This window comes from Daphnia magna, linkage group LG6 (genome assembly GCF_020631705.1).
Source record: "Daphnia magna isolate NIES linkage group LG6, ASM2063170v1.1, whole genome shotgun sequence".
Classification (NCBI taxonomy): Eukaryota; Metazoa; Arthropoda; class Branchiopoda; order Diplostraca; family Daphniidae; genus Daphnia; species Daphnia magna.
Genome location: NC_059187.1, coordinates 7093900 through 7109216, shown reverse-complemented (window position 1 = coordinate 7109216; position 15317 = coordinate 7093900). Strand labels below are relative to the sequence as shown.

At 46.4% G+C, this 15317-nt stretch overlaps 1 protein-coding gene and 1 pseudogene across 1 annotated transcript; one reads left to right on the top strand and one right to left on the bottom strand.

Annotated features, from left to right (window-relative positions):
- Positions 1–1631: 1631 nt before the first annotated feature.
- LOC123473926 lies at positions 1632–2146 on the bottom strand (annotated as a pseudogene).
- Positions 2147–2590: 444 nt separating this feature from the next.
- LOC123473703 lies at positions 2591–5038 on the top strand. The gene is made up of 8 exons (XM_045174940.1): positions 2591–2898; positions 2970–3292; positions 3376–3510; positions 3574–3704; positions 3894–4069; positions 4166–4311; positions 4574–4789; positions 4852–5038. The coding sequence occupies exons 1-7, from the start codon at positions 2664–2666 to the stop codon at positions 4775–4777; spliced, it is 1350 nt and encodes a 449-aa protein (XP_045030875.1). The 5' UTR covers positions 2591–2663; the 3' UTR covers positions 4778–4789; positions 4852–5038.
- The last annotated feature ends 10279 nt before the right edge of the window (positions 5039–15317 follow it).

Below are 15317 nucleotides of genomic sequence, written 5' to 3'. Positions count from 1 at the left end.
GTTTGACAGCATGCAACGGGCAGGTGCATCAGCAATTACAAGAGGGAAAATAACTTTTGATAAACGAGTGATACCAAGATTCGATGTCCATTTGAAACCAGAAATGAAAAGATTTTCAATTTCCTTTAGAAACGGAACCCAAAAAGTCTCGATATCAGGCTTTTTGAAACCGCTCCAGAGACTACTTAGAATCACATATCGTGATTTATCATTGAAATCTAACTCATTTATGGTGCAAAATATAGGCCAAAGCTCTAACTTGGAGGATTTATGAGGACGGATTCCATCCGTAGCGGCGGCTAACGAGAAATTATCCCCTGATAAAAGAAATCGACGAATTTCATGAGTTCTGTAACAGTTTCCTGTATATATCTCCCCCCTTACGTTACAATTTTGTAACACTGACTTTTGTTTATTGGAGGAAATTTTTCTCCATAACCTGTCCTCATTCTCCAAAATTTCCCTTAACTGAGCTTCAATGGAGGTAGACAAGAAATAAGTTTTAGAGTGCAATAATAAAGAATTTTCCTCAAAATCCCGTCGGCAGATGCCACAAGTGTGCTGTTTATCATCATTGGGTTCCCCCAAATATGATTGGCAATCGGGGCAGTAGAAGTGCATTTTCACTACAGTATCAGAAAAAAACATTTTATCAAAAAAATAATTGGTTCGAGGTACACAGTTAGGGACAATAAGATTGAGAAGGTGTAAAAGATCACCTAAACAACCTTTAGTCAACCGATATCTGATAAATAACGCAAAAAGAAGAGAAAGGACTGCTCCTTTGGTGATATCGTTATTACTGGGGCCGATTCCATCATCACCAACACTAGAGTAATCATCATTGTCACTGAATTCACCGAATCCCTCTGCTAGAGGAAGATAATTACCATCTGACGACGAATCATCAACAGCACCCAGGTTTTCATGACCAAATTCGTTATCGTCAACTGCCGTTGTATCTTGGGCAACATGGCCGTGTCCCTCACCAACTTATAAATTTGAATAAAAATGATAAACAAAACAAAATGAGTGCCAAAAAGCCAATTAATTGCAAGTAATTGCGTGATTAATCACACGATTTTGGTACGCTATCAAAGGGGAACATATGATATGAAAGACGCATGACGCATAATTCATTGATTAAAATTTTGGAAACTATTTACCATTATTTCTATTGAGATTTAAATTTTGGGTTTCGACGGAACTTGCACGGCGGCCTACGACATGTTGTCGCAAACGATAGAAAGTTCTCCTCGGTATTGTGTTTGGATTACACTTTAGTCTTTTTAACCAGCACATGTAACTCACTGGTCTGTGATGCTTCATCACAATACTTGAAGTTTGATTTATCCAGGCAAGTAGGAAATTGCACGTGAAAGACACAGTGAAAAACTTAACGAAAAGATGCGTCACAAAAAATAAGCACGCCTTGTTGCGTTATAAAAAAACTTATACTGGTACACTCCAGGGGGACAGGGTGCAAAAAATAATCCTCGCCAGACTTTTGAAAATGCAAAAAATAAAACAATGGTCATAACCAACCCCCCCCAACCCATCATACAAGATATACGCCCACTAAATCATTAAGAATTAAAATAAATCGGAAAACCATTCTATTGACAGCTCGTTCATATGAAATTTTTGGATCTTTGGACTGGCGTATGTCATAAATAATTTAGCCCAAGACCGGGAATCAATCGTCGTCAACGGAAAGTAATGGCATATGGACGAACCCATTTTTAGGTATTCTGACTTAGAAGGTATGTAATACCTGGATAAATGAAAAAATTATTTTTCATTACTTTCAATTAAGAAAATATATACAAAAACGCGTAAATAGTTGTACGTACCCTGTCTTATTGTTGATTAGTAACCAAGAGGTTAAATTCTCCTTCAACAGCGTCAAATCATTGTACGAGGGCCCTTCAAGCAACGAATTTATTAAGATACTTGATTGACCCTCGCACATGATTTGTAAAATAAGAGGGACTGGGAAAAACTAAAACAATTTACTTTTAGATTACTTAGCGCAATTTAATTTTGAAGTTCAATCAACTTACTTTTTCTGACGAAAAGGCCATCACAGTTATTGGAAAGGGAAAGAAAAACCTAACCGAAGGCTGCTAATAACTAGTGAGTTCTGTCGAATAGTAGATTAAGGAAAAGAAAGAAAGATGTAGAAAGCCCTTCCTTCCCCTTTAATAGTTTTTCTTCGCTTCGCGCGTTAAGGTACGTTCACACTACAGCGTTTTTTAGCGGTACCTATAACGAAATTCGGTTTAAGCAACGGTTTTACGCAGCAGAAAAATTGGTGGCCTCCACACAAAAGTTGCTGAAACCGAATTATGTTATGCGTAATTGAAAAATGAAAAAGTTTGTATGAGGAAAATAGGACATACATATAATTAAATATATATTTGTGTGAATCCACACTTAACTTGAAATTTATGAAGCCTTGATGTAATTTACTAATTGATTATATAAATCTTATTGTGTAAATATCGGCAAATGTTGTTCGAACGGGTTACTGATTATTAATATCTCAGTAGCAGACAGCAATAAAATACCCTATAAAAGTATACTGAAATTGAAAACCACGTGCTAGTTCTAGAATTCTCTGTGTTAGGTTCTCAATTTTCTCGACTTTTGAGTGTGTTATCATGCCTCGCGCTAACAAATTGCCGAAATATGCCCTTTTTGATTTTAATGATGGGTCTGTGGAAACAGGGACAAGTAGTCTGATTGACGTGGAGTGTGATGGTGATGAAACATCAGACAGAAATTTCCCGTATGATGTGTCTCATTTTGTTTTCTGGCCGCATCGGCCAGCCAAAAATGCTGAAGAAGAAGAAATAGTGAAACTAAAGCAATGTGCCAAAATTCTTCTTTTTGGTAGTAAGTATATACTTGAATACTCATGTTACAGAGTTATCGGAACAAAAAATAACCCAATCTTGCTTCTACAGATGACTTGATTCAACTAAAACACTATCGTGATCAGCTCGCCGATGAAATTCTGCCAGTTGCAAGTTTTGGGAAGATCAGAGAAAAAATCTGGGAGAAAACTGACAAACCTGACGAGAAAATTAATGGCCAGATTCAGATAGCCCTAGGTAGTGGGGAACGCCAGTCTAAGAGATTAAAGGAAAAAAAGTATTCGAGTGAAGAAACCAGAGACACAAGTAAACCAAAAACAGCAAAGCAATCTGTGGTGAGAAAAACAGGCGTGAAAAAGAAGCATGACATCCAAAAAAGCGAAGACACCTTGAAAAAAATTACGGAGCAGAAGGTAACGTTTGTTTTTCTCAGTTTTTCTTGTTGGAAGTTTTGAAATGATACCATTTTATTTCGTGAATGTATTTCCATTTTCAGGCTCTTTTCGACAATTTTGATGAGAAGCCTAGCGACCACACATTCCAAGAGCCAGTCAAAAGAAAGAGAACTAGTGAATTTTCGGGAGAATCGACAGCCACAACGCAATTAGAAACTGATGGTGTCCGTTCAGCAGTAAGTGTATAGCAATCATTTACGTTATCGTGATTATAAAGTCATCGACTAATTTTGATTTAGGGCAGGGCTGGCAGCGAAGTAAACAAATTCATTTCGTCTCCAAAAACTCGAAAATTGTCATCGTCTTCTGCATTTTCGCCTGCGACGAGTGACGAAGAAAGCTCTGATGGCCCTGAAAAGAAATCCATTTCGTAAGTCTAGAACAAATAATTCCGCACGCGTGAAAACCTTACTATTTTACGGCGCGAAAGCTTTCTACATCTTTTTTTTACTTTCTTTTCCGTCGATCTTCACGTGTCCCGTTTTTTCCGATTCTGAAACTTGTGTCATGTGGCACATTAGCCAAGAATATAACCTTTTCACGTCGCTCTTTCGTATAGAAATGCTGCTTTATCGACATCAGCGTTTGAGGTTGGAGGTTGGAGGTTGAGGTTGGAGGCCTTGAAAGCCGAAATGAATCAAAAGTCCTCTGACGACATACAGTCCCTGAAAGACAAGGTGCGATATCTACAAGAGGAAAACGACAACCTTAAATGCAAGCTGAAGTTCTGCGAAGGTATACCTTCGCAATGCGCGTTGTTCTATAGAACAACGTGCATTTATCCTGTTACTCATTAATGTTTCCTCATTATAACAAATTTGTTATTTTCAGAGTTCAACAACGTCAGAACATGGATTGACCAACTCATCGCAAAACAAAAAGCGAATAAGCAGCTGTCGTCGTCATCCGAGTCGTCATCTGACGTTATTGCCACTGTCAGCAAAATCGATGAGCCCCCTCGCAACTGCAGTGAGGCGGTATAATACTCTTCTTTTTTTTACTTCGCGTGTAATTTGAATATATTTATATCCCTTAGAGATTTACTACAGTAAATCTAAAAGGCTTCTCATTGGTTCGATAGTTTAAGAAAGTTTAGGGAACAGTTAGCTTTCACACTTTCCATTTTCCATTTTTTTTTTTCAATTTACATTTTTTTTTGTTTAATTATGGTGGATGGCGTACTGTTGTTTCTTCTTACTTATTCGGCTTTTTTTCAAATTATTAAAAAACTTTTATTAGGCTAAGTTGGAATCTAAAATCGACTTGGAAAACCCATTGTTTATCGAGGCTCAATTTCCAATAACCGAAAAGGTTATTGATAGTATCCCCTCCAAAAATAAAAAATCCGACCAACGCTTTGTCGCTGCTCTTTTACGTCTTATTTATCCGGAAGAATATCTTGCAACCTCACTGGTAAACCATCAATGGATGAAAAGGAACTAACACAAATAATTGGTAAGCTGGCTAGTTAACTTTTATAATAATTCAAACCTTAATATATGTTTCATTATTTTCAGACCAAACTCTTATCTACTTTAACTACATCAAACTTCCCAAAAATGAAAAGGACGAAAAGATTTCCGTTATTAGAAAAGCCATCACCACAACTCTGAATAACATCAAACAGAAGAATAGAAAAAAATAGGTGACATTAAAACTTAATTCGAGTTATGTATGTGCCCCTTAAAATACAAGTGATTTCACTCAAACTTCATTCCCCATTTATTATACAATTAATCGTATAAGTATGAATTAAATGCGAACAACTATAGATATTAATTGCGTGATATCCAGAAAGTAGGGAAGTATTCAAAACCACGGTGAACTAAATTGTGTAATAAGTAATGAATTATACTTAAATTGGAACAGAAGTGCGCAATTTATTATCGTAAAATTATCGTGTGCTTTATTTTGACGTAATAAGTAATGAATTCTAATAATTATACTTATTATGGAACAGAATTGCACAATTTATTATCAGAAATGAATCGTGTGCTATATTTCTATTTATTATACTTAGAATGGAACATGAATACACAACTTTTCATCTTCAAAAAATAATGTGCTTAATTTCGATTAATTACGCAATTTATTATGGTAATATAGTATACTAAAAATTCATTATTCCTTTTATCGCAAAACAAAATTTCAGATTTTAGTATGATTCGATCCATAATTTATTTCGTCAAAAAGTGTGCCAATATAAACATGTTTTAAAACACACAATAAATTGCCTAAAAACATGCAATTAATTGCCTCGGATTTTAGCCTGGGGGTCGATGAGCCCGGACAGCCATCCATACTGGGTCTCCCGTCTTGACAGCGCCTAAATATCATTCGGAGAGTTCATTCGATGAACGCGGAAGATAATTCACCGTCGGTGCCAGCGATCGTGAAGGAATACATGGATGTGTTTACTGGACTCGGAAAGTTGCCAGTGGAACATACCATCAAGTTGAGTACGGGCCGTAACGCGGTTGATCCGGTGGTGTCGGCAGCCGGGCGAATTCCGTTCTCGTTAGAAGATCCGGTATATCGCAAGCTAAAACAGATGGTGGAAGATGGAGTTATTACTCCGGTGACCGAGCCCACTAATTGGGTTAGCCGTATGGTGGTGGCCAGCAATCCCGATGGCGATATTCGGATCTGTCTCGATCCGTCAGTACTGAACAAGGCGGTGCAGCGTCAACATTTTGCTGTGCCTTTGGTTGAACAGCTGTTCACCAGGATTGGAAAGGCCAAGTACTTCTGCAGTTTGGACGCTGCGTCAGGTTTCTACCAAATTCCCCTGTCAGAAGAGTCGTCGTTTTTATGTACTATGGCCACGCCACGTGGGCGTTATCGTTTTTTGAAACTGCCGTTCGGGTTAAAATCAGCTATGGAGGTATATCTACAAACGATGTCTGAACCATTTGGAGACTTGGAAGGGGTCATTATTTATTTTGACGACTTCCTGGTAGTTGGTGAAACTGTTGAAAAGCTTGAAGTCAACCTGCGTAGGGTTCTTGATAGATGTCGCTTACAAAATCTGAAACTACAACTTAAAAAGTGAAAGTTTTTTATGAAGAAACTGCCTTGGCTGGGGCATGTTATTGGTGATGGTGTTGTAAAAGTGGATCCCGCAAAAGTGGAGGCTAAAGTGAACATGCCGGAGCCTACTGGAAAACCGGATCTCGTTCGCCTGCTTGGAATGGTGACGTATCTCGACAAGTTTTGTAAAAACCTAGCTGGAATCAATCGCCCGCTCCGTGATTTATTAAAAGAGTCGTCGGCGTGGGTGTGGGACGAACCGCAGAGGATTGCGATGACCAAGTTGAAGGAGGCCCTGTCGTCGTTGCCTGCGTTACTGCGTTTTGATCTGCAACTTCCGATCGTGCTGTCGGTAGATGCATCGCCCACCGAGTTAGGAGCGGTACTGCTTCAGGAGGGCTAGCTGGTGGCCTACTCTTCAACATCCCTTACGCCCACACAGAAGAGATATTGTCAGATTGAAAAGGAGTTGCTCGCCGTCCAGTTTGGCCTTATGCGGTAAAAGCAATACGTCTATGGCCAGCAGGTGACGGTAGAGACGGACCATAAACCACTGATCGGACTGGTTGACAAACCGATAGCGGACTGTTTCCCCCGTATCCAGCGGCCCGCATTTGCCGGTCATATTTGATGATGATGTGACTCAACATTGCCAGGAGCAAGTGCACGCGGTACTTCATCATATCATGCCGCCGCATGACACGCGATACCAATATGCGCGGGCGAGGATCCAGCATTAGTGTTGGTGAAGGAGATGCTCTCATCTGGTTGGCCTGAAAAGAAGATTCATTGCCCGTGGCCGGCCCGGCCATATTGGAACGTGCGCCATTCCCTCGTTGAGGCAGAGGGATTAATTCTCTATGGGGAACGGCTGGTCGTCCCAGAGTCATTAAGACGGGAAGCCATGGACGGAATTCACTACGGTAATTTCGGGGAAGTTAAGTGCGTCAGATGGGCGAAGTCGTCGGTGTATTGGCGGGGTTATGATGACCAGATTAGAAACATGGTGGCCAGCTGCGGAACTTGTCAAGAGAACCGGCATAAAAACCCTGCGTTGCCCTTATATCCGGCTCGAATTCCGGATCATTCGTTCCAGTTAGTGTTGGTGGACATATTCCAGTTCGCTGGAATTCATTATATGTTGCTTGTGGACGACTATAGCAAGTGGCCATGTGTGGCAACCCTGCGATCCTTGTCGTCGGCGGCTATGATTTAAGCTTTTGATGGCTTTTTTGCCGATTTTGGTGCCCCAGAAGAGTTGACGTCGGATAATGGGACACAGTTTGCCAGTGTCGAGTTGACTTCAACTTTTGTGAAAAACGTGTAGTCCGTCACGTCCAGTCCAGAATTTTTGCAGTCAAAGGGACTCGCGGAACGACATATTAAAACAGTGAAGGCCGTTATGTTGAAGATGTTTCAGGATGGATGCATCCTGTGGGAGGTGTTGGCAGCAGTTCGATCGACGCCGGTGTGGGATCAGCTTCCTGCGCCGTCCGTCCTATTACAGGGTCGGAATCTGCGTGGGTCGTTGCCATTTTTATCAGAAAAATTGGTGCCGCGGTGTGTTACTGCTTCTTTTGTCCAAATTCAGCTGCGTGCACGCCGGGGCAAAGCTGCTTTTCACGCCACGTGCCGCTATGACGTACGCTCATCGGTCCTTCTGGTCGGACCGATTGTGCGTGCCCGCATGAGGTCTCGATGGCTGCCCGGAGTGGTGGAAGCAGTCTGTAAGGAGCCCAACTCGTATCGAATCAGACTAGTGGATGGTCGTGTGTTCCGTCGTACACGGTGGGCCATCAACGCAATGCAGGCGCCACCGCCGTCAGCTGCCACATTAAGACACTTCCAGTCCCTTCGGTTTCCGGATGTTGGTGGTTACGTACTGTCGTCGGCTGCAATCCGCCAGCAAGTGCCTACCGGAATTGAACCCGTGACACGAGTTCCGCCGTCGCCACCGCGGCCGAGGGGCAGCCCGATGACTACGGCTCCGGTTAGGAACACTGGAGTGCGCCAGGTGGTTTTGACTTCTCCAGCCAGGCCCACCTTTACCCACGGGCCACCCGGGCGGCCGCCCGGGGTCCACAGGTTCAGGGGGGGCCACGGCAGCAAAAAAAAATTTTTTTTAACTAAGACAAAAAAAAATGTGAATTAAAAAATGTATTCTTTTCTTTATTGATAATTTAATATGCTCGGCAAGTTATAGAAATATGTAATACAGATTTTATAAATTCAAAAAGGGTGAAAGTGCGAGCAGTACTGCAATAGCTACTTCAACATCAGGGTGCCTAGGGGGTGCTAAAAGTTATCTTGAGAGCTAGAGCCTTAGAGGGCAAATTTCGAAATTATTGAAACAAGATCAACGCTAATGGGAAGACTCACAGGGATTAGTGATGACTAGTTCGTTGAAAGAAGCAGAGTCAATTCAAGTCAGGTTACTCAGCTAAATTCTGTTTATTGAGTGTCTGACTGTGCTTTTAGTATTGTAACAGATTCACTGGGTTTCAGGGATGTATTCAGTCATAGACAGCTTACACGACACACACACACAGCATTACACAGTAACAGCACTGACAGCACTAACAACTAGTCTGAATAACTACATTGGACTGCCCCTCTGGCCGGTCATAGACGGGCTTTTGAGTCCTCTGACATCCGGCCAGAGTGGCAAAGTCCATTGACATCGCACATTTGCATCTCCTAGCATCCGGTGCTAAGCGACAAAGTACATTGGCGCTACATCCCCCCTCCTACCTACTGACATGGGTTCCCTAAACTGGATAACAAACCCCACAAGGCATAACAAATAGAGTCCCCTATGTTTTCTACTTTAACATTTGGTAAAACTTATCTGGGTTAAACGACAATATTCACGCGACTGCATTTGGCCCGGGCTGGCCTTGATCCTCTTCTCCGGGCTCCCGCACCTCCACAAGACGAGTTAACAGTAGGGTGTCCACGTGATTACTCAGCCTCCGATACTCGATCCACAGGTACACCACAATTGGCAACGGGAACAAGCATCCGATCAACCATTCAAACGGATAACGCTTGGCATTCTCCTCTTCTTCCCATTGCCGTTGTAGGCGTTCGACCGCTTTCAGGTGTGAACTCGTCCCCGCTAGGTCTATACGCGTAGGCGTTCTTAGGGCGGCTGGTGCTTCCTCCATGATGGGGCTCTTTGCCACTGGTTGCGATTGCTCGACCACCGGTGCCAAAAGACCACTCAGCATCCCTGCAGCTTCCTCGTCGATGACGCTCGTCACATTCACTGGCATCATCTGTCGGAAGCTCGCTTGCAGAACCCATTCGTCCGAGGTTGCCGAACACAACCGTGGGATTTTTATGACCCCCGCTGCTGGCAGCACTTGCGGTAGACCGATTCCGCCGATCCTTTTCCCAGGGCACTGGAGCACTATGGTTACGTTGTCTTTACCAGCGTAACCCCACTTCCTTCCTCCAATGTAGAACAAGTCTATGCCGGTCCACTTCTTACTGTCTAGGCGACAGTTCCTCTGGATTCCTTCCTGCTCCTGCAGAAAGACAGCCGCCGCGCAGCTCTTCATCCTTCCTTTTCGGTCAATCGGCTTCAAGAATGGGCACACACTGCCCATGTATGGAGCGCATTTCCGGACTTCGTCCACGTTGAACTCAACGAACAGCTGCCGATCTGGCGATACCCCCAGGTATGGAGCCAATCCCGCGTACGAGTGGGATACCGACTCCCCTTTGCTGGTGGCTACCGGCATAGGAAACACACTGTAAATCTGCAAGGCATAATTATACTCAAATACCGGCAGATGAATGAACAAACGAACGTTTCCGTTCACCAGCGCCGCCTCCACCCTGGCCTCCTGGTACGCTCTCCAGCCATTTCCTCCTTGCAATGCTGGTGTCAGTCCCCAGCCTTGGGGCAAGGCCTGTCGAACCGAATTCAGGGCCTTAGCCAGTACATTTGGAGGACAAAGGAGTGGTGACAGTCTCCCTATAGCTGCATCCGCTAAGCCGGTTTGCCAGCCGTGCAAAACGTCAGCCGTCCAATCCAGTGCCCTATTTGCCTTTTCCACAGACCTCGTTACCTTCTGCAGGAAAAGTAATTCTCTGGCAAGGTGGGTCCAGCTGTCATTGAAGACTTTTCTCAGCTGCGCCTGCTCTCTCCGCATCTGACCCGCCGCCGCCATGAGAGCACCGATTTCGGACTCATGCTCCGCCAAGTGCCCCATGGTCACGTTTAACAGGGTGGCCTGTTCCTGGAGAAGGTGCACCACCTCAAGACCCTTCTTGTCAAATGACTCGAGCCTCGAGTGCACTGATTCCAGGTCCTTTGTCGTAGCGGTCCCGAAGAGCCAGTTAAGCAGCTGGCCCCCTCCGTCGAACAGCCCGCGCTTCTGCCTGGTTCCATCACCTTTCAGAGCTCGTTCCAACTCCCGAAATTCCTGCCTCCGGCGCTCCGCTCTTGCCTTGATTTCCGCTAAGTCACGTGCTGGACCCTCCAAAAACGGAGTGACTTCCATAGGGAAATTCCCCGTGAGTGCTCTGTCAAACGCCCGCACCATATCGTCTATCCAAACGATGACAAGTTTAATTACTTGTTCCGCTCGCTTAGTGGGCACATCATAGATGACTACCCATTCCGAGTCCCCCAGGGCCAAAGTACCTTCGGGATGAAAAACCGCTCCTTCGGTCGCGACGTATTTCCCCTTCATTTCATTTGCTTGATCCATCGCCACTGCTTCACCCTGTCTTGACCATCCGCCCAAGACCGTGTATCCAACCCTATAGTAGCGACTGGGATGGCCACCGCCTGCTCCTCCTCACCCCTTTCTTGTATTGGGTAACGCGATAGGGCATCTGCGTCATCGTGCAAGCTTCCTTTCTTGTAGTGGATGGAAATGTCGTACTCTTGCAACGACAGACTCCATCTCTCAAGCCGGCCACTTAGCTCCTGCTTGGTCATCAGCCAACATAAGGCATGATGATCGGTTTTTATCACAATTTTTGTACCCCAAATGTATGGCCGAAACTTCTTTACAGCCCATACAATGGCAAGGCACTCTTTTTCCGTTATTGTGTAATTTCTCTCCGATTTGTTCAACACTCTGCTGACGAAACAAATTGGCATGGGGTGCCCGTTTCTTTCTTGCATCAGCGCCGCCCCTATGCCGTAATCACAGGCATCAGGATGCACTTCGAAGTTCTTTGAATAATCCGGATGAGCAAGCTGTGCTGCTTTCACCAGCGCAGCCTTCAGCTCGGAAAACCCGTTCCGTTCCGGCTCTCCCCAACGAAAAACCCCTTTACCTTCCATTACCGTAAGCGGGTACGCCACCTGGGCGAAGTTCGGAACAAACTTGCGGTAAAATGAGCAAAGGCCTACAAAGCTCTTCACCCACTTCCTCTTTGCCTTTTCATTGGCATTAAGGTTTGGCCCCGGAAACATTTCTATAGCCTTACAGTGCTCCGGATCAGGCTCGATTCCGGCCTTGCTTACCACGTGACCCAGCATCCGCACACGCTCGTTCCCGAAGCCACATTTTTCCATCTTCAGCTTTAAATTGGCCTTTCGGAAGCATGATAAGACTTTTCCTAGTCTCTCCAAATGCTCTTTAGCATCCTTTCCAAAGATGACCACGTCATCCATGTAGACCAGGCAATCAGTCCACTTCAATCCTGCCAACACCATATCCATTAGTCGTTGGAATGTGCTCGGAGCTGAGCAAAGCCCAAACGGCATTACTCGGAACTGGTACAGGCCATCCGGTGTAACGAAAGCTGTCTTCGGCTTATCAGCTTCCGCGACTGGCACCTGCCAGTACCCGCTCTGAAGGTCTACAACACTAAACAGAGCCGCTCCCTCCAATTTGGACAGTGCATCGTCAATGCGCGGGAGTGGGTACACATCTTTCGTTGTCACTTCATTCAGCCGCCTGTAATCAATGCAGAATCGCCACTTCCCGTCCTTTTTCTTCACCAGAACGATGGGCGATGACCACGGACTTTGAGCAGGCTCTATAACCCCCTGCTTAAGCATCTTGTCGACCTCATCCTTAATCAATTCCCGCTCCCTCCATGCACGTCTCCTTGGCAGTTGTTTAATCGGTGCCGCTCCTCCCGTTGGGATTGCATGTTCAAGCACAGTGCACTGGCCCAAACAATCACCGCTGTCGGCAAACACATCTTGGAACTCTATCAGCAGCTCAATTAGGTCGTTTCGATCTTGCGCCGCTAAGGTCGACGCCACACAATGATCGAATGCCACTGGCTCCCGTGATTTTCCCGGCCGTCCCCTCACTTCTCCAGCTGCATCCCTTCCTTCACCAACTTCCAGAGAGAGATTACTGGTCTGGTCAATGGGCACTAGGTGACCGATGGATGTTCCCTCCACGATGACGTGATCCGTATGATCGACATTCATCACGTGAACCACTGCATTCGTCTTCGAGCAGTCGATCAGCGCATGACCCGCCGACAGTCCACTATTCTGCAGCAGTTTCTTTGACGGTCTGAGTAACATAATCGTGTCATTTCCTCCCGTCTCAGGGATTGACACTTTCACTGGCACCGCACTTCTTTTCGGCACCGTCACCCGCACCATCGCTGTCACTTTCCTCACTGTTTCATTCCCGCTGCTCGCTTCCATGTGGATGGCACCGAGTTCCACTATTGGCGGGTCGCTAAAACAAATTTTTAGCTCTCGAAACAGCTTCAGTAGATTTCTTCCCATGATAAATTCTGGTCCAAACGTCTTTAGGACCAAGGCTTCACCCTCCACGGACGCGTTTTTATTCGTGACCGTTAAGGAAACCTTTCCTCTCGGGTTCATCGGTTGTCCATCAGCCGTCACGACCATCGGTCCTTCCCACGGGACTATTTTCAGCTTCAATTTACTCGCCAATGATGGTGAAATAACTGAAATTATTGCTCCCGTGTCCACCAAGGCATCGACTGGTCGTCCACCAATCCAAATTTCTTCGGTCGGCTGACGATCACCATTTGTCATTCCCATAGTCTGGTCTCCGCCAATCACCGCGCAGGCCGCCTTAGGCTCCTCCCCCTCGGGCTTCTTGGGTTTCATCGCCCTCTCCTTCTTTTCTTTTTGGCAGCTTCTTGCAATGTGTCCTTCTTCATCGCAATTATAACAGCGAAACAGATTTTTCTTTTTCTGCTTCCTGTTCCATTCGCTTTTTCCCCCTTCCTTCTCTTTCCTCCTCGAAGGATCTCCTGCCCGGGCTAGCTCGTCCCTCAGTTCTTGAATCTGGCGCTGTAGGTCTTGCACCTTGTCAAGGCCTACCGCCCCGACTGCCGGCTTCTCGCGCTCTCTACGCGCATCCTCGTACCCCCTCTCATAGGCTGTTTTTACGGCATCTGCGTGAAGTCTCGCCTCCTCCAGGAATTCTTCACACGATTTAATGCCCAACACGTAAAGCCTCTCGTAGAGAGCCGGGCTTAATCCCCTGAAAAGGTGGTCTATGCGCACCTCTTCGGCCATGTCTGGCTGAACCATGCGACACATATCCATAACATCATGGTAGTATTCCGTGATGTCTTCCTCCTTCCCTTGGACCCGCATGCGCAGCTTCCTTTCCGTCTGCCGCTTCAGGTTTACCGCCACGAACTGCTTCAGGAAAAGCGTCTTGAGCCCACGCACCTCTCTGTAGTGTGCTGGCTCGTCCTCAGTTCCGGCTACTTGGACCTCCCGGTCCTCCCAGTGCTCTGGGCGTGCGTTTCTCGCCTCAAGGCCTACAATCCATTTGTAGGCAGCACCCTCGAGCGAAACATCAATAGCCCTTGCAAGATCGTTATTCGACCAACGATTATGGCGACCAATCCTTTCGAACCGGTCTATCCACTCCATTGCGTTTTCCTTTGGCGTGCCCCGGAACTTTTCCGGCTCCTTGTAGTGGAACATTGGGCGTTCCGCCATGTCTTCCTCCTCTTCCAAAAACGGGTCCCACTCGAGTTCAGGATCTTCCAGAGACTGTCGGCTTGGCGATCCTCCTACGCTGAATCCGCCGCGTCCCTGTCTCACCGTTGCCGCTTCCTGTGGAGTACTAAACGCTCTAGGCCGTAGGCCTTCGCGCAGGCTTCTTCTTTCCAAGCCCACCCCTCGCTGCTCGTCGTTCCTCGCTTCCAACGGCTGTCCGCTGTCGCTACCCGACGATCTGTTGATGACCCCGGAGGTATCGGCTTCCACGCTAACTATGCGTTTCCTGTCGGCAGCGCCTTCCGCCCACGCCAACCCCTGCCACACCTCTCGGTTTCCAGTCACCGACCCCTGCGTTCCGAGCGAATTTGGGTCGTACGACTTCCTCCGCTGCTCGTCGATCCTTTCCTGGACACTGGAGACTGACACCTGCGGGATAAGCGACTCGCGGTCGTCGAACTCCGCCTGACGCGTGCGTGATCCCTGATCACGATCGACGACCCGCACTTCCTGCCGCTTCTCGTTACCCGCCCCGGTACGTGCGTTAACCCTTCCTTCGTTCCCTACCTCACGAGCCCCCTCGTGCTGCTTACGTGCAGCTACGGACTCGTATGTCCCTTCCGTCACAGCACCCCCTGCTTCCGGATTCCCAGAATCCTGGCAGCTCTGTGCGTCCTCGAATTCCTCGCCCCGTGGCTCGGAATCAGACTGGAATTGTGACGGATCTGGAACCTCCCGCGGTAGGGAAACTTCCCTGGACAACCACGTACCTTTCTGTCCCAAAGTGAGGTCACTCACTTCTCCAGGAGGGCCTCTCGAACGGCCCTTTGACCGAGCTGAAGCAGCGCTTGCTGCCTGCAATCCTGTTGAAGATCGTGCTAGAGGTGTTGCCGCCCTCAAACCCGAGTAATAGGTCTGAATCTCCTTGGCGGCCTCTTCAGCTGCTCGTCTACGGCTCCTTTCCCCAGCGTCTATTATCACACCTCTCCCGTGTGACATTCACACGAGGATCCGCTGCGATCCCACTTCCAA